Source organism: Sander vitreus, chromosome 16, assembly GCF_031162955.1.
Source record: "Sander vitreus isolate 19-12246 chromosome 16, sanVit1, whole genome shotgun sequence".
Lineage (NCBI taxonomy): Eukaryota > Metazoa > Chordata > Actinopteri > Perciformes > Percidae > Sander > Sander vitreus.
The window spans coordinates 15,405,169-15,429,231 of record NC_135870.1 but is presented as its reverse complement, the minus strand read 5'-3'; the positions used below and the strand labels follow the sequence as shown (position 1 = coordinate 15,429,231).

The following is a 24,063-nucleotide window of genomic DNA, read 5'->3' as shown; positions in this document are numbered from 1 at the left end:
CTCTGCTGCTTCAACTTTGACCCTTTTTTGTTTTAATCTGTCTCTCACAAGTCCATCAACTTTATGAAAATGAAATTTCTCTGATTTATATTTAGGCTATATGAAGATGTTACCTTGGGCACTGGGAACTTCTGGGAAGCATTTTTCACAATTTTCTGACTTTTTAATGCATTTGTCAAAAAATAATCATAATGTGTAGAGAAAAGTATCAGTAGTTTGAAGCCCTACTTTTAACCTTTTGTATCTACCCTTTTTTATAGTGTATGTGTGTGTGTGTGTCTGTGTTTGTGATTCAATGTGTTTGTGTGCATGGCAAAGACAATAAGACATAACTAAAGGTAAGAAACAAAGGCAAGATCACTTCAATCTGGTCAGTCAAAAAAAAAGTGATACAATATCAGTAAGCTTTATTTAACTCAGTTTCAACAAAAGCTTTGGAGTAAAGAGAGTTTCTTCCGTTGCATATAAATATAACACATACATTTTCCTTTACAGTTGGTTCATTTTAAAACTGTGATATAATTGATATTGATTTAACAATGAGGGTAAGCTTGTTTAAATTTGTAACTTGCTAAGATTCTTAATTTCATGGATTTTATTCTTTAACTATTTTACAAGTAGCATAAAATGCAAGCATACAGTACAATATGATAGAAGTAAGAAATCCAAATGATTCTAAAGCAAAGATTAGATCGGTATATTCTTATGGACTGTATGGAGAAAAGCTGCTACCAACACCAAAAAAGAATTCAACATTATCTGTCACTATATCGTCAAATGACGTCATAGTGACATTATAAATTGTGAGTATTTTAAATTGTAAAAATATATGTCTAACAATTTAATGTTTACTTAATTATTTTTTTATATGCTTTCATATGCAGTCCTCTGCACTGTCATTTACAGTACATCTTCGCTTAGAAGCCTGTTATCTCTTAATACCTGGAAAAAAACAAAAAAAACACCATGAGGATTAATGGAGGGTGCAAGAAATAAATAAATAATTGTCACTTGAGACATGATACTCACGATGACATATGACATCCTGACACATAGGCATAGTTGCCAGTGTAGCGAACCTCACAGCGCACAACGTTGTTGCTGTAGTCTGATTCTGGGACATGATAGTTCGGATTTACACTGATCTGTGGAGAACAACAAAGAATCAATAACAAAGCAACAACGATAAATAAAAAGCATAGACTCAATAATCAAATAATCATGCATGCAATGGGATTCCACATGAATGCAACTCTTTGAAAGGGGTTTGGTGTCTCATGAGGAAGACAAATGCCATCTGGTATTTCTAACAAACCTTGAGGATATAGTTTCCAGGTTTCACATCTGTGATGTCAATCCACTGGCAGTCGATGTCTGCGTTGTAGGTATCATAACATCCTGGGCTCAGGCCCTGCACAACAGATAGCATCCACATAAAACATTATATCAACAAACAAACTTCTTCTAGGCCCTTTTACATATAGAACAGTAAGTGTAACAAAGATTTTAATGTTTTATTACAGTGTGATATCTAATGGTAAGCCTAAAATGCTTCTGATTAGAAAAACAATAATTATAAAAAAGAGAAAAAAAATCTGCCTGTCAAAATAAAGTAAAGAGGATGGAAAAAGAAAACATCTGCCAAACAACTGATCACAGACGTTCAGGCAGGTGGGATCAATTTACAGAAAAACAGGAAATCATCAAATCACCACTGACTCGTGCAAAAAGGAAATACTAAAATTGTTCTCTAAAGGACAGCTGCCTCAGTAAAAGAGCACTTGTTTTTCTTCCTCATTTTACAGAAATTTACACACCAAAATCCTGCATCCAGGATCCAACTTTTATTTTGCAACCACTATAATTCAATCAATCTTTTTTTTCAATTTTGACATGTCACAGTAGGAAAAGCACAAGTGTAAATAAAACATTTCAACAATTATCTTATCAGCAGGTATTCTTGAGACCTGGGTATGTGAGGTGCAGGCAAACCGCCTATAGTAGCCGTAGTCACAGGAAGTGTCCTCCAGGCAGAAGCTGGCCTTGTGGCCCTCAGCCACCGAGTGGTGAGTGGAGGCATCCAGCAGGTCGTAGTGGCTGAACTCATCCATGCTGTGGAAGTGCCTGTGGATCAGCAACAGCAGTGTTCAACAACTCCAGGCATTTTTAATCTGAACCGAGTGAGTTCTGCATTAATCTGAAACTAAAACAACCAGACATGTTTAGTTCCTAAGCCACATTTACATAATTACTGATTAACATTGAAATACATTTTGTTGGACATTTCCTGGTGTTCATTTAAATGGCTGCCAGTCACTGTGTCTGCAAACATCACAGGTATTTATCATACATGTAGCGCTACAGTGAATCTGAATCAGCTTTCACTCCATTATCTTGAAGTTTGTTTAATGAGACGAAAACAGTCTGGTTGACTTTCAAAACACTGAAAAGAAATCTATACAGTCGACATCACCAGTTTGGATCGCTGCCAAATGTGCTCCATCTTGGGGATTAGCACAGTGGACTGGTTGTTTCACAACATAACTATGGACTGAGGTAGTTTCTGTGAAATCAAGGAAAACTAGGCACTTTTCCATTTGTTCAATAAAGGGACAGACAGACTAGTGGTTTTCCTTTTTGTCTCATTATCCTCATCACACAGCTTTACTTTACAACGTCTGGCTTTGCAGCTGTAAATTAACTGAATTCAAAGGTCATATGAAGTTCAGTCACATCATCTTTTGAAAGCCCAAAGTAGGTTTTACTGCCCTTATGCTAAAATTATAAAATAGAAAATTACACCTTAAAAAGCCTAAAAATACAAATAAAACTTGTGTTAAGATATCAGTCCTGATATCAAAATTACTCAAACACAATGAAACAGCCAAAAGTAGCACAACTGTGGTTCAACAGGGGGTGCCATACCACAACTACAGACTAGAAAAGACAAATAGTGTTGGGAAAATAGTATCTCTTGGAAACAATTAGTTCCTTACATTTGTAAGTGAAGAACAAAACTACACAGAGTTACAATGTGTGAAAGAAAAAATGTTCCATCTCCAATTCAAACTATTAAAAACAAGTGAGTAATGTAATATTTAAATGTTTTGATCTATATCTAATTTAGAGTCTTTTCAAAACTGGATCCAGATCTGTTTTTTTCATGCATGAAACCATCACGTGAATGATTCTAATTGATGTCAGCTTGTTGGCCAGTAAGAACAAATTATGCAAAGAGAGCAGCCTCACAAGTCACAGAAATGTTCTTTTTGTGGACAGTACTGACATGACATTACTCACTGATGACAGCTGTGCCACTCCCAGGAGTAACGTGGCCTGCTGGGGAGGAAGTCCGCCGTCCCCTGGTTTTTGACTCTCTGAGGAAACCTCAGCAGCATGCGGGTGTCATAGTCTCTCATACTGGACGTATAGGCCGAGCTGCAGACACAAAGCATAGGAAGAGCATAAGTTTGCAGAAGAAGAAGAAGAAAAAAACAAGTCATTTGTGGACACAATTACGAGACTATGATAGTTTTTCCTGCTAGATCCCCTCCTCTGAGTGTCTGAGTGAAAGCAGTCTATGTGTAAATGGTGGGTGGAAAAATAGTTAGGAGGCATGTGGTTGTTTGGGTTAGTTTTGATAATGTGTTTACCATTCAGGCTTTCTCTCCTCGGGGGCAAACTATGAATAAACTTCACAGAAATCCACAACTCCACCCATCTCCAACATCAGTGGCAGGATTCGGTTAATTTTACCTCATCTCATGGTGCCACTGGGCAGCACTCATCCACAAACACTTTAGGCGGTTGTTATGGCTCAAAGCTCTCTGAATCACACTTAAGCTTGGATGCAAACCCTGTTTTTTTCTTCTCTCTCTCCCTGTGGATAAGTCCTGACAGCAGTCTACCTTGACAAACAGTTCTCCTCAGCTGCACATCTCAGGTTGTACATTGGGACTCTCTGGGCATAAGCAGAGGCCTGAATGTAGTAGGGGTCAGGTACTAGATCAGGCAGACCTAAAACAACAAACACACGTTATAATAGTGATAATAGCTATAAATATGACAGTAAATAAAGTGATACATAAACCATAAATCAATCAGTAAATTAGTGTTTCATAAACATTTTAACAGGTGTTAAATACCTGCAGCCATTTAGAGACAAAGTGAGACAGATACGGTAGACAAACTGATTAATTAAATAACTGATTGATTGGATGATAAACCGGAAGCATTTTAGCATCACAAACTCCACTTTATGGGTCATATCAATCTCATCAATGTTGTTTGGAGAACCCCACTCTTACCGTACTGATGATACCTTGTGCCATATCCGGGTCTCGATCTCGACCTCGGTCTCTCGTAAACGTCATAATGATTGTAATATGGATTATCTGGATCAGTGGACTTGTAGGGGTCGTAGGGATCATCACCGACCATCATGTCTTCTCTCCTGGGCAGAGGCGGACTGACAGTGACCTTTTGCTGGGTCTCATTGCTGCTCCTCTGCGTCCCCGTGCGCTCACCGGGGCGCTCACGGTGATGCTGGCGGTGCTCGTGCCCTCTCACGAGCCTTTGGAGTGGAGTTGGAAGCCCGCGGGGGCTGTGCGGGTTGGACGCCGGCCGGGGAGGCTGTTGCTGCTGCTGGGCCACCGGCTGGCTCGAGGTGTCCGGATGTCTCACGTCCGCATCACGAATGATGGTGACAGGTCGCGCCTGCACTTGCTCCTGAGGTGCGCCCCTCCGCCTCGGTGGCTGATACTCCGAGCCCTGGCTTAAAATGCTAAAAACCTTTCCGTTGTGTGACCACTGCAGCGTCTGCCGGAGAGCCGCTCTCTGGTTATTTCCTTGTTGGGTCCCCGGATTCGTCTGAGACTGGGCAGTTTGCAGGATGCAAACAAAAAAATAGACGCACGCATATGCGTAAAGTGGCGTGCCAAATATGCGTAATCCCATTATGAACTCAATTAAAGAAAATGTAATGTGACTAAGCGAATATTTTAATGAGCCACTTGTCTTTGACTTAAATACCCTTCATCTCTGTTTGAAGGATATTCAGTGAGCAGAGAGGAAAAACTAAGTTTAAATGTAGCTATCCGTGTAAACTCATATCGCTCTGCTCCTGCAGCCTGCAGATGCGCCCAGTGAGATGATGATGATGATGATGAAGAATAAGAGGAGGAGTTCAGCATTTGGAGTTTTTGAATCTGTTATACAAGTCTGGTGCTGCTTCTCATATAACCATTGGATGATTACGCGATGTGTGATCATGCCCAGCCAAGGGAGTCTGATTATGCTCAGTCTGGCCCCTAAAAGGTGGTTAATGTGTCAGTAACAAGTAGTGAAACTTATTTTCTTCCTCACAAAGTAGATGCATACTGTATTTTGAATCATAACAGATAAAAAAAAACAGACACAAAAACAGATGCAAACTTTCTTCATCTTTCTTGTAAGGATTTCACATAAATATTTTCCTCATTTGGTCTTTCTCTACCAGATCAACAGAATGTCATGATAAATGACTGTTGGATGAACTCCCAACCAAATTGCAACACACTCTGCCAGAAGTATCTGCACTCCATTTTCTTATAGAAGGATCTCAGAAACCTAAACATGACTCTTGGCCCTGCAACATTTTTTGTTTATTTCTGGGAAACCATCTCTCACAAGCACCCCCCCCCACATCCAGTCCTGTCTGTGTTGTAGCATTGCTAACAACGTGAAAGACTCCTCAAGCATCTCACACTAATTTTCTATAAGGTCATAATTAGTCTATTCTGAGCAATACACAAAATGAGGCTGTGGTGATAATTGATATCTGCATTACTGCATCTGGTGGCAGACTGGTGACCCCACGCTCCTCCTCTGATAAGTCATTTGCAGTGACCCAGTCAAATCACTGCCCGCGCCCTGCTGTAACACCAGAGGTAGGCTTTAATGCATGGCTTGGGAAACTTAATCCAAGGCTTTCCTTTTCCTTTGTCTGGCAAACCAGGACATTCTTTCTAGCATCTACACAATTGACCACATGATGGCTGCTGCTAGACCACAGCAAATGGCCTCAAGGATTTTATAGTTTCTCAAAACACAAAGTTTTATGAGACCAATTGATTTCAAAGCCAAACATTTGGATTACATGTAAAGTTTTTTAACACGTAGAACCAGAGATTAATTATGAGCTTTTATCTAGCTTTAAAAACCAAGAACTTCACACATGAAATCCACAAATGACCAATTAAAACATGGCATCATGACTTCACGTAAATATACACGTCAACTTTCTTAAGCCAAGTGGCGTGTTATCTGTACGCATTCTGAGCTATCCGTGTGTATGTCTATGCTGTATACAGTGGGCGTACACATATATGCCATTTGACGTGTTATCGCGAAAAGAATGTGTTATTGCGAGAAGAACGTGTTATTGCGAGAAGAACGTGTTATTGCGAGAAGAAAGCTACGGTTGAGTTTAGGAAAAGAAGAACCGGTTGGGTTTAGGAAAAGAAGAACGGGGTTGGCTTTAGTAAAAGAAGAAAGTGACGGTTGAGTTTAGGAAAAGAACAACAGGGTTGGGTTTAGGAGATGAAAAACGGGGTTGGCTTTAGTAAAAGAAGAAAGAGGAAAAGTCACACGCGGGATAAGGAAACGTCACACGAGGTACGCGATCCCCGGCCAATAATGGCATACAAATTGGCGTGTCATACATACGCCATTTCATGAGATCAGTCTGAAAATAAAGATCCCCTGTGATCTAATAACAGCTCAATCACAGTGGCTCATATCCTGACACTAGGGGGCAGATGACTGCAAATAATATTAGAGTGCTGTATGCCATTTTCTTATCTGTACCTGAGGGAGATGTTTGGGAAACGGGGGGTTATGGTCTTGCCTTAGACAAACTCTACAAACTCCTACATTATAATCTTCTTCCTTCAGATTTATGTTTTACTAATACCTAGAATAACATACTGGAAAAGCACAAATAGTGCTAAAACTAAAAGTAGTAGCTGGTAGCTTGGTAGTCAAATGGCCATGTAACTGACTAGAAACCTGGGGGAAAGTATTTAATATTAAGTAGTTTATTGAACATTTATTTATCAAGAGTGATTTGTTGAGAGCAATGCTTACTTTTTCCTGGAATGTATCAGAATGGAGTCTGATCTGTTTGTATTTTTGCTGTCTGTGTCTGCAGAGACCCTTCCCTCTGCCTGTATTTTGTCTTTTCTTCTTATTTATTTCCATTTATGGGCGTCAGCAAAGAGCCTGTGGGCCCCACATGGTTGTGTGACACCCAGCCAATAACAGCTTGCAGGTTGTGCAGTCTGTTCTCCATCTCAGGTACCGCCGCTTTATTACGCCCCTCCACAGGTTAACTTTAACTTGATTGTTATAATTTAGTTATAGATATTTAACATTGTATAGAGAAATACTTCAGATGAAACTAAGTTTTCAGGAGCTGTAAAAACTGAGTGTGAACATTTATGATTCCAGTGAAAATGTACTCTGCCCAAACGGTAGCTGAGAAAGAGAAGAACCAAGGGCAGACTAAAATACTTTATAGTCTATTTAATGGTAAAGTAAACTGATTAAGTAATGCTGTAAATTACAGTTAAACCAGTTGTATTGTTCTTGGATTACGAGGGTGCACATCAACTCACAGTCACGTGATGTTACATTTCAACTTGTGTAAGCTGTGAGGGCCAATCAGAGCCAAGTGGAGTTATTTGAGCTACTGAAAATGTTTCCTCCCTGCAGACTTATGAGTTAAAGATAGGTGGGAAATGTTTAAAAGAGAAACAGGATTCCAATGGCTCACTAATCCCAATAAACTAAAAGATGCATTTATGAAACCGTTCCTCAGGATTAAAAAGTGAAGTCATAAAACAAAAATTCCCAAACTGAACCACAGCAACACCAGGAATGAATCTGGCTGCTCTTTTGTAAATGTTTGCTGTTTTGTCTTTAGAGATGCCCTCTAGCAATTTTATTTGAATTCACCTATGAAGGATTGATTTCCAGCATAAAACACTTACAGATACGCTTTTTAAAAACCAACATATGATTGTGTTTTCGCTTAGAGGATGACTTACATACACTCCTACATAAAGAGAAGGCCAACTATGTGCATGTGTTTCTGTGTTTCCTCCTTTCTCTTCCCTGTAACACCAGACAGTCAGAACCAGCTGTACCGAGTCGCTCCTGTTTTTCACTCGTAATTCATTGAACTTTCTCCATGCAGAGTCCTTTTTTTCTCCAGCGAGGGCAGCACAGTGTTCCCCCACACAGCTCAGGAGACACATCTGCAAGGAATTAGCCGAGTTCTTTTGTCCACGTTGCTGGAACTCACTCCCATTCCTGATATTTTTGGGCACCCGGCTCAGCTAAAAGAATTTGAATAAATCCACGTCTGGGTTGAAGAATACGAAGGGAAAATAGTGACAAGGCCTCCTGCATAAGACACGTCAGTGAGTAAAGAGGGGAAAAAAGAGATCTCCATCCTGTCATGATGCTAAATTGCCATAAAAAGTGCCATCACTGAGTCAACATCAGGCAGACATTTGCCACTTCACTTGAGATGTGAAGCTTACATTTAAGCATTTACAACAGCCAATGTCTAAATTTAAGGTAGATATAGATATTTTATTCAATATGCTCTTGCATATGATATAAAACCCACATCGCTCCAACTTTGTTGGGCTGTTTAAATCCAGTTAGAAAATTAATATTACTTTCTCCAGTTCAGATTAGATTTTACTCAATTTGCATCTAATTATTAATTTCATCATTATGATCTCATCACAGTGAACTAGGACCACACACATCTCTCTCAAGGATCCACAGCAATGCGTACTTCCTCTGGTCTATTCCCAAGACTCTTCTATCACATCCCTCAACTTAAGCCACACAACTTCTATCCCATAACATCCCTGCTTCTGTTAATTTCCTTTACAGCTTGTTACACTCTTACATTTCCTTGCAGTAACAGATCTTCCCTCCACTCATTTGCAAAAGTTAGCCTGTTCAAATAAGATCACATTCATCTTAGCTCAAAACTCTAGACAGAAACAGACAATTCAAATATTTCTCCTCCTTCATAAATGGGTTATATATAATAAGTGGGTTTCTATTACTCTTGGAGCACCAAGTTAGGGTTTGCACCACACACACACACACACACACACACACACACACACACACACACACACACACACACACACACACACACACACACACACACACACACAAAGACTAGTGGACTACGTGGCACTCTGCACATGCACTGCAGACTCTGCAACCAGGAGGAGGAGCTCTTTATCAAGACAAACCTCAGAAAACTTTACATTGTGCAATGGTCTTGCAGATGAACTCTTCTTTTTTTTTACTCCCAGTATGTCCTCCGACTCCCCCCTATCACACAACAACAGAGAGGGAGGGAGCAATTCCAGTTAATCCAGTAATAAAGAGATTTATTTGCTCTTCTTTGACTTAGTCATTTTCAGTTATTTATGTGTCTCTATATAAAAACAGACTAAACTGTGAGGGTAAATTCGGACATTAAAGGGGCGCAATCAAGGGGGTAAGCGAGCCTCCGCAAAGCTCCAATGGGGAGATTCTAGGCTAACAAGCCATCACCTCCCATTGACTCCCATTCATTTTGGCGTCACTTTGACAGCAAATAACTTTACATCTGAAGCGTTTAAAGACTCTATTTATCCATTGTTTATTTCTAAAGAAACACAGCAATGTATAAAAGGCTCCATCACCTTGTATCTCACGTTATGGCTCCGTAGCAGATGTTTTTGTAAAAATAGGCTAATGATTGTGTCATAACCACGCGACTTTCTGTTGCATAGTACAGAAATTACCGTATAGTACAGGAGAAGCTCGCAAGCAGTTTCGACTTACATTAGCTGTTTAAGTTTAATTACTAATGTTAACTAGCATTTTAGTTAGCAATAATTAGCCTGTGCCTATGTTATCTCCTCACATATACCTACGCTCTCCGTCTCTGCAAGATTCGGAATGATTGAGATTTCTCTTGGCACAGCTACCAGAAGACTTACAACTTTCAGGTTACAGGTTGCTCACGTCACATGTACGTCGTCAAGCTCAGTTTGAGGCTGCTCAGCACGCTCAGCCATCACTGGAAAAGTGACTTCACTGGTCTCCGTGTAAATATATGGCGTAGCTGTGTGCATTCTTTTACTGTCTATGGGCGCTATGCAGTTTTGGCAATTTCTTCACTGTTTTCTCGCTTTTTGCTCGCAGGTTTCTCTATAGAGCTCCCCCTACAGCTTCGGAATAGATATAACTGCTGACTCCTTGCCCGGTCAGTCTGCCGTTTCCTCTTTCTCTGTTCCTCTGACAATGCTTTCCTGCTTTCTCTTCTTTTTTGCCGGCTCGGCCATGACGATAGTGTGAAAAACTCCATCGCTACCTTGTTCTTATAGCTAGCCGGTTCCTGTATGTGTGCAGTGCCGTGAAGCAATTCGTGACATCGTGAGACCGGATTTCACACGATACTTCCTGACGCTGAGGCCAGCGCCTCGCCGGCCGAAAGTTGCAATGTGGTTTTTCCGCTCACAGGCGCTAGGGGGAAGCGAGACGACCACCATTCAACCCAAAAAAAGTTATGTAACCATTCCAATGACTCCGAAGCTGTTCATTTCAGGGACGTTTTATGAAACTAAAAACAAGGTTATTGTATACTAACAGCTGCCCTTTCCAGCCAACCATGGGGCACAGAGCTCCAGACAGCCGGGGATATGAGAGCAGGGAGCACAGGAACCAACACCAACCGTATGATAATAACATCCAAAACATATGATTCACTCTAAATACCTTGAATGAGTACGTATTTCCACTCACAGTTGAGTAGGAGGTGGGGATGCACCGAATCCAGATTTTTGGGGTTCGGCCGAATACCGAATCCACTGGTTAAGATTCTGCTGAATCCAAAACCGAATACCGAATCCTACTCCCATCCTCAGTCCATTAACACAGTAAACACATTAATACAATTTTTCATTTTATTTTAAGTGTAAAAAAACAAAAGAATAGGCAACATTACACAACATAAGATGTAATGTATAATTATAAAGCAGTAATTTATGTAATTCATTTATGTAATTTATTTATGAATTGTTAGAAAACTTCAATTATGAAATTAATGTTTTATAAAATGTTAAAATGTGAATATATATATATTTGTTTGTTTTGTGTTTTTTAGAGTCTGGAATAGAGAATTGTATATTCTGTACCAGAAATCTTTTCAATAAATTTCAATAAATTATGCCAGGAAGACAAGTTAGAAAAACAATTTTGACTGTTTGTTCGGTGTAGTTGAGTTTTTAGCTGGGACTGTCCTTCCTTTGCCGTACCTGAAGTTGCTGCATTTTGGCTGCTGTCTGTAGATTCCTTCATGAACAACTCATATTCTTTCGGATGTTTCATACGCAAATGTTTCATACGCAAATGTTTTAACAGCGGCGATGTTGTGTATTGCCACCACGAAAACAAATCGGCATTGCAAATTGAACATGTAGCTCAACTTGAATCACCGTCTTTTGACTGAAAGTACTGCCAAACTTACTACGTACTTTTTCTGCTCACGAGTTCCATTTTCATTTTCGCACAACCTACTGCATTGAACGGTCCACCTACGTAAACACCTTCCCGTAATCAACGGCGGCATCATTACGTTGACCAGCGTAGCGAGCGTAGGGTTCGATTCGATGGAAAAAAATTCTAAGGTTCGGCAGAAACCGAACCCCGTCAAAAAGCCCAATATTCGTCCGAATCCGAAGCCAAATCCTGGATTCGGTGCATCCCTGGTAGGAGGTCCTTAATGTGGCCCAGGACACATACCCGTACACACTGCTATAAGAATGTGGACACATGTTGCCCAGACCACCTTTTGAATGTGGTCTGAGTGATCGGATCTCAATACTTCCTGGGTGCATTCATACCTGTACTCAGGTTCACAGCTGTCCACTTGTGATCTGATCACTCAGATTGTATTATAATACCAGTAAAAATGAGGCCACTGTTCCCTTTCAGCAAGAAGGTCCTGACTAAGTTTAAATCTTACCACTGAAACTTCCTGTATAAAGTTTTTAGGTTTACCTCAAATTTTCTGTAGATGTTCCAGTTACCTTTTGCAGTGTGGACATGTGCAACCCAGGTAGGCTGGAGAATATACAGTAAGCTAACCACGGGTGTAAATGTTTCCTTCCTTCCCCCATATCCAGTTCATGGTGAAGTGGTTATGTCACTAAATGAATCATACATTTATTTTGTTTAAAAAAAGAACGATGGCTCCATCTACAGGAGGCATACAGTACATTAAAATGATGATTGAAATTTGGCCTTTGTTGCTTCATTTAGATTACTGAAGTCAATATTAGAACAAAGTTAACCAAGCTGTTTTGTTAGGTTTAATGTTGCTGCTTGAAAATAAATATATTCTGTGAAGCAAAGTATCCAAGCTTGATCTAATTTTTGATCATCATCTCTTCAGCACTGGAGTATTAGTCTGCATATTTGAAACTTCTTGCCAAATAGAGCTTTTACCATAATCTCTATGTTGGTCCTGTACTTTCAAAATGCCTTCAGACACAATTTTTTTGCGATTGACATAAGACGTCCATGAGATAATTCCTGATGTCTCAGAAATATGAAAAATGAACAACGTTGCTGCTCTACGGTTTCTTTAGTTTATTAAATGTGCAATACAAAAGATAGTTACAGTGAAACGAGACTCACAGACAAAGCATACACAACTTTGTTAAGACATGCTTACATTTGGTCAGTGCCTTTCATAATAATACTGGTAAATCCCACCATCAAAATTGGCTAAACATTTTCGGACCAAAAGACTACATGTGCTGTATACGAGTTGAACAGATTTGCTGCATTACATTTCATGTTCATTAGGCTGCTTGCTAAATCTATCAAATATTTGTTCATTTTTCAGAAACTATATATATGTGCAGTTGTATGGTGTGCCCTAGTCTGGTCCATCGGACCAAAAGCAAAAAATAAGTCAATTATTAAAATTAGATTTTTGATAAGATGTCATTAATGGAAAGTAAAGTTAAATGCAGAGAAATTGAGTTATAAAAACAGATCCTAAAGCTGATGATTTTCTCTGAGGATGGGTTGTACTCGCCCAGGCGGACAGAGAAGGCAGATTGTGGCTGTGTAGGATTGATGTTGAGTGTTGGTGATCCAGGAGGGCCTCTCAGGGCTGGGGGTCCTACGAGATCTGCAGAGGAACAAAAGTATAGATTACTTCAAAATTATGTAAAAACTGATAGCACACTGTAGGCTTGTAATTATCCACATTTTCAGCTTTGAATCTACTTGATACAATACCTGGATCTGCTGCTAATGTTATGAATTATCCAAGTGAAAAGTAACTTAGCACATTTACTCAATTACTCTACTTGAGTACACCTTTGAGATAATTGTTCTTAAATAGTTCCTTTTTCTATGATTTTTTCTACTTCTACTTCACTACATTTTGGATGCAATATTGTACTCCATTACATAGTTTTTTCATCAAAATATATGATCATCTTCTAAAACATGGTGCATTGTTCAGTTAGAAAATCTCTCACAAAACATGTTTTTTAGGATAGGTGGACAATAATGACAACGGGGACATGATAATAAAGTGGTCAGAATCTAAAGGCCCTGATTAGACTGTCACAGTTAGTGAAGGATAAAAGATGGGTGTACTCCATAGAGATGAACTGCATTCCAAGATTTATATATGACTGATGTTTATGTTTATTTATATTTCACATACTTCATTTAAGTTGACCATGTCATGTTATGTGGGGTAAATATGTGTATGTTCTATTTTGTGTAAGTCTTCATACTGTAAATATGAACATTGAACAGTTTGTGACATTCAGCATGATATACAATGTACATAAGGCTGAACAGACAATAACTAAATAGACTACCTCATTGTTCTGGAGGTCCGGGGGGTCCTGGCTTTTCAGTTGGTTCGCAATCTGTATCTCAAGAAGATGTAAAAGTTATTATTATTATTATTATTATTATTATTATTATTATTATTATTATTATTATTATTATATTTATTTATCCTCATAATTTGAGAAAAACATTTTTTTCAGTAAACCATAAATGGTTTCTTATGGAATGAGGAACACCTTCACCAAGATCACAAAAAGTTAAGAACAGGTTATGCATGATCTAAATGTGAACCTTTTATATATATATATATATATATTAAAAAAATTGGCTTCGTTGTTGTTATCTTAAAGTATGACCGCCACCTACCACTTTTTAGTACTTAAAACCAACCTCTTTTCCACCGACTTCCTGACAGTTCTGACCCAAGCTTGCAAAATCAAACACCACACATGAAGAATGATTTTCACACGAGTGATTAAGGAAGAAATAAACACACCAGGTTAGACGTCACCGTCTCCTTCCAGGCTGACAGGTTCAGGCGTCGGAGGTTGGAGCAGTTGACGAGCCGGTTCCTGTTTGAGAGGACGCTGTAGGCGTCACTGGGGACTGCCGTTATACCGGTGTTGTCACAGATGATCTTGGATAAGGAGGTAGCGGACAGAGCGGCTCTCTGCGCCGGAGTGAATACGCCCGGGTTCTCGTGCCACAGCCTGATTATTTCAAACAAGAGTTTAGTGTCAACAGAGACTGGGTTTAAAATGCATTTATTGTTGTGATCATGTTAGCATCACTGTTATGTATCCACACACGTACTGACCTGTCACCCTGGCGGATCCTCTGGAACTGTGTTGCGATGAGGCAAGCGAACAGAGGCCCCACACGGCCGCCATTGACAAACGGCTCTGCCACGCCTCCCATCCAGATGTCGATGTTGTCGGCCGTCCCGTAGAGCTGTAGCAGTCTGCGGGCCAGGTCGTTGTTGTTCAGGACCTGAGCGAGCTCCTGCTGGTTCCTGGGCTGAGACAGGCCACAGAACCCGCGCCAGGCGTTGTAGCCTAGAGAATTAAACAACATGTAAGCAAAGAGTGGATGAGGACAACTAAGGAAGAGATGAAATTAGAGAAATCAGAGTGAAGGATATACCAGCCAAGCCATGGTCACGTCCCCTCTCCATGTTGAGAGAGCCCAGGTCCAAAGCCAGATGCATCACAAACTGGAACAACCTCTCCCTCAGAGCATCCACCATCATGTGATCCTGAGTGTTCAGTTTAGCAGGACGGCCGATCAAACCACGGAGCAGAGGGTCAATGCCACCTGGAGAGATCAAATTAAAGTTAGGGTGACAGATGGCGACAGAGTGATACGTTACTACCCTTCTGTCTGTACAACTCACCCTCAAATATGATTCTCCAGGGGGTGAAGAAGGCCTTGAACAAGGGAACACTGGGGAACCGAGGGTCCTCCCTGTAGTTTGCATCCAGACGGGCTAAGAATGGCTGGATGGCCAAGTGGGCGAAGCGGTAAGCTGCTGTTGCAAAGACGTTGGCGATGCTGGGGTCAACGTTAGGATTGTAGCCAGGGTACTGGCCGAGCTGTGTACGCATTGCGTCGGGACCCACAATGTGAGGCAGATAGTCCCTGAACACAAACACCTGAGACAGAGATCTATTTTAAGTATTTAGTTTTGTAGTTTTAAGACAGTGGAGTGTATGACACCTGCTTTGGGGATGTAAATATGTAACCATGAATGCTGACTGACTCTCCGGTTTACCCACCTGTGTGTAAGCACCCATGATTTTGCGGGCCTCTTGGTAGAGTGTCTCACTATCCCATTGTGGGTTCAGTCTCTTCAGTTCACGAGCCAGGCGGTTATGCTCACGCATAAACAGTGTGTGAATGGATGTCAGAGCGATGTTCTCGTCCACGCGGCCATCACCTTACAAACAGAAATGTACACTTCAAATAGTTAATATGAAATGTTTTTTCATTTTCTGATTCATATGTTTGGCACCTCTTTCTATTAGGAGTTCAGGAGTTGTAAATAATGGCTTTATTAATGGTCAATTCATGATTTCTTAATGTTTTATACATCAGCAAAAAGACATTTGACTAGCTAAATTAGCTCAGTTAATATACTTTTATTGTCCTGTTTTCACCAGAAAATAGATGATATCATTTGATTGAAAATGAAAGCACAACTTATTAAAATGCACATTTGATAGATTATTGTAGTGAAAACCCTTTTAAAATATTTACCAACATATTAAACTGCAGGTCTGAAGTCATATTATAAAGCGACAACAACATGATACTGTATTAGCAATTTATTTTCTACTAAGTCTTCAGTTATAAATGCTAGTAAATCATCAGTAAAGGGTAATTGTTTTCTCACTTTTTACCAATTCATCAAGATAATGTGTTACACTATTTAACCGTGTTTTGCATTAATAAGTAGAATACAGATTTACTAAATTGTATATAACACACTACAATGTGGTTGTATAAGGACAGTGTTTGTATTAGTTATTATTCTCAACAATTATAACATCTTCTATGAACATATTTTACATTACTACAACTCTGTTATTTTTTTATTAAGGATTTGTTTATATACAAGTATCCAGTTGCGGATGCTTTAAAGGAGTTACAAGTTATACTTACAGCCGCTTACAACTAGATACTACTCCTTTGGCTTGTTGCTGATCTTTGAAACATTAAAAAATGACTCATTAACCATTTATAAAGCCATTAGTTACAGTGAACTTGCAAGATGACTTACCTGCAATGAAACAGGGCACCTCTCTGGCGTTCGTGTCGTTGGTGATTCTTCTGCGAGTGGCGCACATTTTCACCTGGAGAGGGTTAAAGGGCAGCAGCTCACGGCTGTTATCTCTGAACTCCGTATTCACACGCAGCAGGCCGGCATCACTCTCGAGGTCGCGAAGAAACAGGGCAAGCTTCTCCTCAGAGCCGTACACCTGGCCAAGATCCAGGAAGGCTGTCAGGGCGTTGATCTGCTCTCTCTTGTTGGGTTCTCCGCCAAAATTGTAGGCCGAGTATCCCGTTCCGCAAGCAGGGGCAGATCTGAACGCAGGGATACAGCTGTTTGGGCCAGAGGGCAAGCGGGGGTCGCCAGGAGGAATCTGTTTGTAAGAAAGACGCCAAAAGTTATGGAGAGAATCTTTTAGTGAAAATAACATTTCAGTGTTTGGGTCTGAGCTTTCACACCAACCGGGATGGGGACACATGGCTCAGTATTCTCACAGCTCTCATCACAGTTGATCCCGTTGCTGAAGGAGCGGATGCTGGGGGAGAAGGGTGTGAAGGTGAGATCGTGGTCGTTCCACTGCCCAAACAGGGTCACCATGTGAGTGTATTCTGTGTCGTTGACTATGCCTGCATCTGTTGTGCTCAGGATGTTGTTGGACACCTGTCGCACCTGAGAGTAGAGGAGAATTGTTTAGTTTAAATTTTAAATCAGTATTTACGTATGTTAATCAAAGCGAGTGTCTGGGATTTCAATGTTGTACCAGTGGGAGCAAGAAGTTGTTGATTTTTCGGTTTCGGTTAAAGCCTTTTGGTTGGGAGATGCCATCGTCATATTCAGAAGGTAGCCAGCGGGCGAAGGGGGTGTTGGAGGCCCCAAGGCGAGGGTTATTTCTAAAACCAAACAGGAGACGTCCATGTTTAGAAACACTGCTTGAGAAATCCCAGGGAAGTGCACACATCTTCTGTGGTGTATGGCCTAAGATCTTTAGGTGTATTTCACAAGCATTTTCTCTGACTGTAACCAACACTCAATCTCACAGATCCAAAAAGTTTTCATTAAACACAACACAGATTGCTTTATGCAAACAAACCTTACAATTGCTTTTCACCTACATTTATGTGCTAAACTGTAATTCTGGAAAGTTGATAATGAAGACATTTTGTAATGTTAAAAGGGGCCTGCTTAAGATAAGTTGTTTGAGAAAAGGACTTAAATATGGGGTTTGATGTTATATTATAAAAATGTTTTCTATGTCCAAGATGGTATTACAGAAGTCAAAATACAGAAGAAAACGGCTACATACATTTTACAAAGGGAGAATTTGAAAATTTTTCTCACACAAATATTTCTCTTACATGTTGTTGCAGACGCTGGTGGCTGTGCGATACTTATTAAGGTTTGGTGTGGTCAGGCACGATGGAAGAATGACTCGAGTTGCACATCCAGATATTTGGGAAAGCTTAACTAGATCCTCTCTACTGAGCAAATCTGAAAAATGTAAAAGACATAATTCATAGATTACCAAAGTGTGTGTGTGCATGTCAACTTTTTATGTCTAGTCCTTAATTACAGCTATGAAGTGCTATGCCCACATTCCAAACAATAAACGTCAGACCCTCAACCATGACCAGGAAAAGTTGTCAGAAAAACAATGTGAGCACTGTGTGTCTGAATGTGTTGTCTTTGTTTGGGTGCTGCATGTCTGACCTGTTGCGTTGAGTGAGCGTTTGTGCACATGATGCACCCTCTCATGCAGCAGACGGAGGGTCTGTGCCATGTAGTCTGCAGATCTCACAGCTGAGCGCGTGTCACCACGAGGCTGCTTCAGGAGACGAAGAGCATCGTGAGGACGCACCACCTCCTTGCGGACTCGTCTCAGACTCCTGGAAGAAAAAAAGTCACACAGTCGAACAATGGAGTACAATTTGGGTACTTTTTCCCAAAATTACTGAGCTACAGAGTACCTGTAATGAATGGCTTGCATGCCAAAGAAATAGCATTTCAGTGTGCATAGATGCTGAATAATTTGAAAGATAATCTATTTAACCCTGTGAGCTGAAATGACCCATAAAATGAACTCACTCTTCTCTGGAGTACTTATAAGCATCATCCACAAGTTTCTTTGCCTCCTCAAAACAGCTTTGAAGGAGAGGACTGCCAAGATGTTCTCCTGCAAATAAACAACACATCTATCAAATTGTCCATCAATTGTGACAAAATGATTATATTGTGAGAGAAGAATGTAACCTACCTGCCGGTTTGGAGTGAGTAGGAACCAGGCAGATGCCCAGCACAAGAAGGGCAGAGAAAAGCATACCTAAAATAAATAAATGTCAGTATAAAACTACATTCATTTGTCGAAAGGCATGCAAAAAACGATTTCTTCAGCACCACGTAACATAAAAAATATATACATATAAAAAAAGCTCTCTTTACCCGTTTCTGTGAAGATATCTGTGAAGATTTCAGGTTCTCTTGGAGATGTGGAGTTTGTGCTGTGGTCACCTTCTTTATATTCAGTGTGAGGCCCTGAGGCCTCGCCCCCGAGGTTGTACAGGTTGTACAGGTTGTACAGATAATGCTACTGTCGGTAAAAAGCACTTCCTTCTTCCTTCTCTCTCTGCTGAAGGAAATACTTAATTTTTTTATCTATCTATTGTTTCAGTTTGAAAGGCCAACTGATAGGATGGATGTTTGTATTTAGCAAACTACATAATAAGTACTAGTGGCAGTTGTGATGGTGGTCGTCATGGTAATAGCAACAGTCATTATGCTTACATTATCAGCATTTGTAATTGGCTTTTTAGTATTTTAGTATGAAGTGTGGAAAGAAATTATTTCTGGTCCAATTCTGTGGCTGGTTCAGAAGAGTTGGATACAGAATTTCACAAGAAGCTGTAGAATTCTCTCTGACCAGAATGAGTTTTATACAAGTTTACAAAAAAAACAACAGAATAAATAAGACATTCAACTCACAAATCTGTCTGAGTAGATTTGTATAAACTCAATACTGTCACAGTCCAACTTCTGTCTGACCCAGCATGGCCTTCAACAAAAGGTTTCACTCAGCCGACACTAAATTAATTCATGATACACTAAAAGTCTGTTGATCAGGTAAAATAATGTCAGAACAGCTGAACATCATACAGAACAGCTGGAACAGGAAAGAGAATATTAGAATAAGATGAGACTAAAACTGTTGGGTAAGTCATTTTCTTTTACACAAGCTATTTGAATAAAAAAGTCTTAGTCATTATAATAATTTTAATATAGGTGTTTAAGGAGCATTTAGGACACATTTTGACATCCTACATCCTGTATGAATCATACTGTTCTTATCATGATATTATACGACATAACTGGATCCAGTCTTTTCTCACTGGAGAAATCGTTTTTAACCACAATTTTTAAAGAATGTTTTACTCCATTTCTCCTTTATTGATAGCCGTTTGGACAGTTGTCTTGTTTTCACTCTACTGATTTCAGTTTACTGATGGTGCCATACAGTGTTACCACACAGAAACTGATTCACTTGAGAAAGTCTTTGAAAAGAGGAAGAAATTCACACATGTTCCTTAAGATAAAGAATCAACTGCACATTCAAATCAAAAATAAGACTTTATCCATCTTTAGCCTCTGATTAAATGAAAAATCACATCAGGTTTTTTTGGCAGGTTTAGGTTGGTGTTCATGCCAGTGCTGTATTAACTTTAGGTGTATTACAGATAAATAAGTAATAGGTTAAACTTGTGAGACATGGTTGTGCAATGAGGAAAAGGAAAGACAGCCAACGATCAAACATACGTTTACCTTGAAACTGTATGTGTGTGTTTGAGTGGGGATCCGCGAGGCTGCTATAAATACAAAGAGCTTTTTATTAGAAAGCAGAATTGTCACAGATAACAAAACAAAGAATAGAGGTTTAAAAAAACGGCATCAACTGTGAAAAAAAAATGGGGCTTGTCCCTGATAACATGAATAACATGCTTTAGAGCAGAGATCTTCAACAGGGGGTTCGTGACCCCTAGGGGGTCCTCAGAGTTGGTACAAGGGGGGCTGCCAAATGATGTCCAAAAACATTTTTTTGAAAGTTTATTTTTTCAAGAATTAACATGTCTGAAAATATACATCAATATGAATTCAACTTCAAAAAGAAAAAAATTGATTTACCAACACATTCTCACTACCTTTGCGTAAAATATGGATGCTTGTTTTGTATCAGGAAGCGAGAGATTGGCATCCTTAACCTTCTCCAGATGGATCAGCCTTGGCCTTCGTTTCAACCAAGTCAGGTGTGAAAAGTATATCAATCAAAAGAAAACTATGAAATGCAAGCTCCCTAAATGTATTGATCTATGCTTTGACTTACGAGATCTTCGGCAGGCAAAACTTGCACATTTCCGGGTGGACAACATCTCACGCTGTTTGTGTCCTATAGCTGTACCCAGCTGCGGTGCTGGATGTGCACACTACCCCCTTCTTTACTTTAAAATCATTTAAAGAGAAATCTTAACTCATATGGTTTCATTCACTACAGTAGACATTGTTGACTGTTGAGGAATAGGTTGCACACCATATTTCAGCCTTACAAAACACATCATGAGTGAGCATCAGTGAGCACAAGTGATTGATAGTGTGTACAATTCCTTTCTTACTTTAATACATGAAGGAAATGTAAAATATAAATACAAGAAGTTTTCATGCAGAAAAAAGAATATTTTAAATCACTCTCATCAATTTTAATGAGAGTTCAGTTTGTCTGTTAACAAAGACATTGTTACTTTTTTTGAGCACATCATTGTGTTTGCAACATTCACAGGAGAGTGTTCTAATCATGTCCCTCTTTGAAAGAAGCCAAAAAAGCAGAAATTAACAGCAATGGTTGAAACATTGTTGGTCAACCTCAGGGTTTAGCAAGAAATCCTATTTCTCCAGTGGGTTAGTTAGAGAGCCGTTTCTTGTGTATTTCATTTTTGCTTTTATAATCAAGCAACAATGCTTCACCATCAGAGAAACTCAAATGGTATAACTACGGTAATAAAATCAAATTGAAAAACCCCAGGTTTTGCAGATGATCATTTAGTGAGCTGGAGCTTCAACAGTGCCTTATAGTTTTGTTGGTGATAAGTGTAATTCCCCATGTTCCAGGAATTAGAGCGGTTTTGGAGAATGCATGAGTCATTTATGCCATTTATCATAACAATAACTTAGTAGACAAAGTCATAATACAGACCTCACCTTTACTATGGACCTAATAAGGAAGCAGTGTTCTTGGCATGGGACACAATAAACTCAAGGCATTGCTCACTGGACTGATTACCCTAAAAGGAGTTTCCAACATGCAGGGAATCTTATCCTATTTCTGATTGGACTGCCATTGGTTTCATGCAATCTTTTAAATAACTTTTATTAAACTCCATTTTTTCTTCTCCGGGAACCATCACCTTATCGTGGTGGAGAGGTTTGTGTGTCCCTATGAACCTGAGGGCTGTGTTGTCTGGAGCTTTGTGCTCCTGGTAGGGTCTCCCAAGGCAAAGTGGTCTCAGGTGAGGGGCCAGACAAAGAATGGTTCAAAAATCCTATGAAAAATCGAGGAAGGGATGAAGTGACCCTGCCCGGAGGAAGCCCGGGGCCCCCGTCTGGAGCCAGGCCCAGATGGAGGGCTCGTCAGCGAGCGTCTGGTGGCCGGGTTTGCCACGGAGCCCGGTCGGGCACAGCCCGAAAAAGCTACGTGGCGGACATCCCTCCATCCCATGGGCCCACCACCTGTGGGAGGAACCGCTGGGGTCAGGTGCGCTGCCACATGGGTGGCAGTGAAGGTCAGGGGCCTCGACGGACCAGACCCGGGCAGCAGAGGCTGGCTCTGGGGACGTGGAATGTCACCTCTCTGTGGGGGAAGGAGCCGGAACTTGTGCGGGAGGTGGAGCGCTACCGGTTAGATCTGGTGGGGCTTACCTCTACGCACAGTCTTGGTTCTGGAACCATACTCCTGGATAGGGGTTGGACTCTTTTCTTCTCCGGAGTTGCCCAGGGTGTGAGGCGCCGGGCGGGTGTGGGGATACTCACAAGCCCGCTACGTTGGAGTTTAACCCGGTGGACGAGAGGGTCGCCTCCCTACGCCTGCGGGTTGTGGGGGGGAAGACTCTGACTGTTGTTTGTGCATATGCACCAAACAAGAGTTCAGAGTATTCGGCCTTCTTGGAGGCCTTGAGTGGAGTCCTGCATGGGGCTTGGGAGATTGGCATCAATTTCCCTGGTGGAGGTTGCTGAGGTAGTTAAACAACTCCACAGTGGCAAAGCCCCAGGAATTGATGAGATCCGTCCAGAAATGCTTAAAACTCTGGGTGTGGAGGGGTTGTCTGGTTGACACGCCTCTTCAACATTGCGTGGAAGTCTGGGACGGTGCCTAAGGAGTGGCAGACCGGGGTGGTGGTTCCCCTTTTTAAAAAGGGGGACCAGAGGGTGTGTGCCAATTACAGGGGTATCACACTTCTCAGCCTCCCCGGTAAAGTCTACTCCAAGGTGCTGGAAAGGAGGGTTCGGTCGATAGTCGAATCTCAGGTTGAAGAGGAACAATGCGGATTCCATCCTGGTCGTGGAACAACGGACCAGATCTTTACTCTCGCAAGGATCCTGGAGGGAGCCTGGGAGTATGCCCAACCAGTCTACATGTGTTTTGTGGATCTGGAGAAGGCGTATGACCGGGTGCCCCGGGAGATACTGTGGGAGGTGCTGCGAGAGTGCGGGGTGAGGGGTCCCTTCTCAGGGCCATCCAATCTCTGTTCGACCAAAGCGAGAGCTGTGTCCGGGTTCTCGGCAGTAAGTCGGACTCGTTTCAGGTGAGAGTTGGCCTCCGCCAGAACTGCGCTTGTCACCAATCCTGTTTGTAGTATTTATGGACAGGATATCAGGCGTAGTCGGGGTGGAGAGGGGTTGCAGTTCGGTGGGCTGGGGATCTCATCGCTGCTTTTTGCAGATGATGTGGTCCTGATGGCATCATCGGCCTGTGACCTTCAGCACTCACTGGATCGGTTCGCAGCAGTGTGAAGCGGCTGGGATGAGGATCAGCACCTCTAAATCGGAGGCCATGGTTCTCAGCAGGAAACCGATGGAGTGCCTTCTCCAGGTAGGGAATGAGTCCTTACCCCAAGTGAAGGAGTTCAAGTACCTTGGGGTCTTGTTCGCGAGTGAGGGGACAATGGAGCGGGAGATTGGTCGGAGAATCGGCACAGCAGGTGCGGTATTACATTCAATTTATCGCACCGTTGTGACGAAAAAGAGCTGAGCCAGAAGGCAAAGCTCTCAATCTACCGGTCAGTTTTTGTTCCTACCCTCACCTATGGTCATGA

At 41.0% G+C, this 24,063-nt stretch overlaps 2 protein-coding genes across 4 annotated transcripts; both read right to left on the bottom strand.

Annotated features, from left to right (window-relative positions):
- Nucleotides 1–390: 390 nt before the first annotated feature.
- On the bottom strand, nucleotides 391–12,245 carry loxa (lysyl oxidase a). Of its 2 annotated transcripts, none has more exons than XM_078271869.1 (8): nucleotides 12,124–12,245; nucleotides 4,308–5,309; nucleotides 3,909–4,017; nucleotides 3,301–3,438; nucleotides 1,968–2,124; nucleotides 1,316–1,411; nucleotides 1,030–1,145; nucleotides 391–942 (listed from the first exon to the last, which is right to left on the bottom strand). In XM_078271869.1, the coding sequence occupies exons 2-8, from the start codon at nucleotides 4,954–4,956 to the stop codon at nucleotides 936–938; spliced, it is 1,272 nt and encodes a 423-aa protein (XP_078127995.1). In that variant the 5' UTR covers nucleotides 4,957–5,309; nucleotides 12,124–12,245; the 3' UTR covers nucleotides 391–935. The 2 variants fall into 2 exon arrangements, with proteins under 2 accessions (XP_078127995.1, XP_078127996.1); XM_078271870.1 differs by having other exon boundaries at nucleotides 12,153–12,241.
- Nucleotides 12,246–12,699: 454 nt separating this feature from the next.
- Nucleotides 12,700–19,249, bottom strand: mpx (myeloid-specific peroxidase). 2 transcript variants are annotated; one of them, XM_078271167.1, is made up of 15 exons: nucleotides 19,151–19,249; nucleotides 18,966–19,031; nucleotides 18,797–18,884; nucleotides 18,422–18,597; nucleotides 18,070–18,202; nucleotides 17,475–17,604; nucleotides 17,177–17,383; nucleotides 16,724–17,087; nucleotides 15,720–15,880; nucleotides 15,338–15,596; nucleotides 15,088–15,258; nucleotides 14,762–14,999; nucleotides 14,441–14,654; nucleotides 13,971–14,027; nucleotides 12,700–13,264 (listed from the first exon to the last, which is right to left on the bottom strand). In XM_078271167.1, the coding sequence occupies exons 2-15, from the start codon at nucleotides 19,027–19,029 to the stop codon at nucleotides 13,256–13,258; spliced, it is 2,271 nt and encodes a 756-aa protein (XP_078127293.1). In that variant the 5' UTR covers nucleotides 19,030–19,031; nucleotides 19,151–19,249; the 3' UTR covers nucleotides 12,700–13,255. The 2 variants fall into 2 exon arrangements, with proteins under 2 accessions (XP_078127293.1, XP_078127294.1); XM_078271168.1 differs by having other exon boundaries at nucleotides 13,971–14,021.
- Between the last annotated feature and the right edge of the window lie 4,814 nt (nucleotides 19,250–24,063).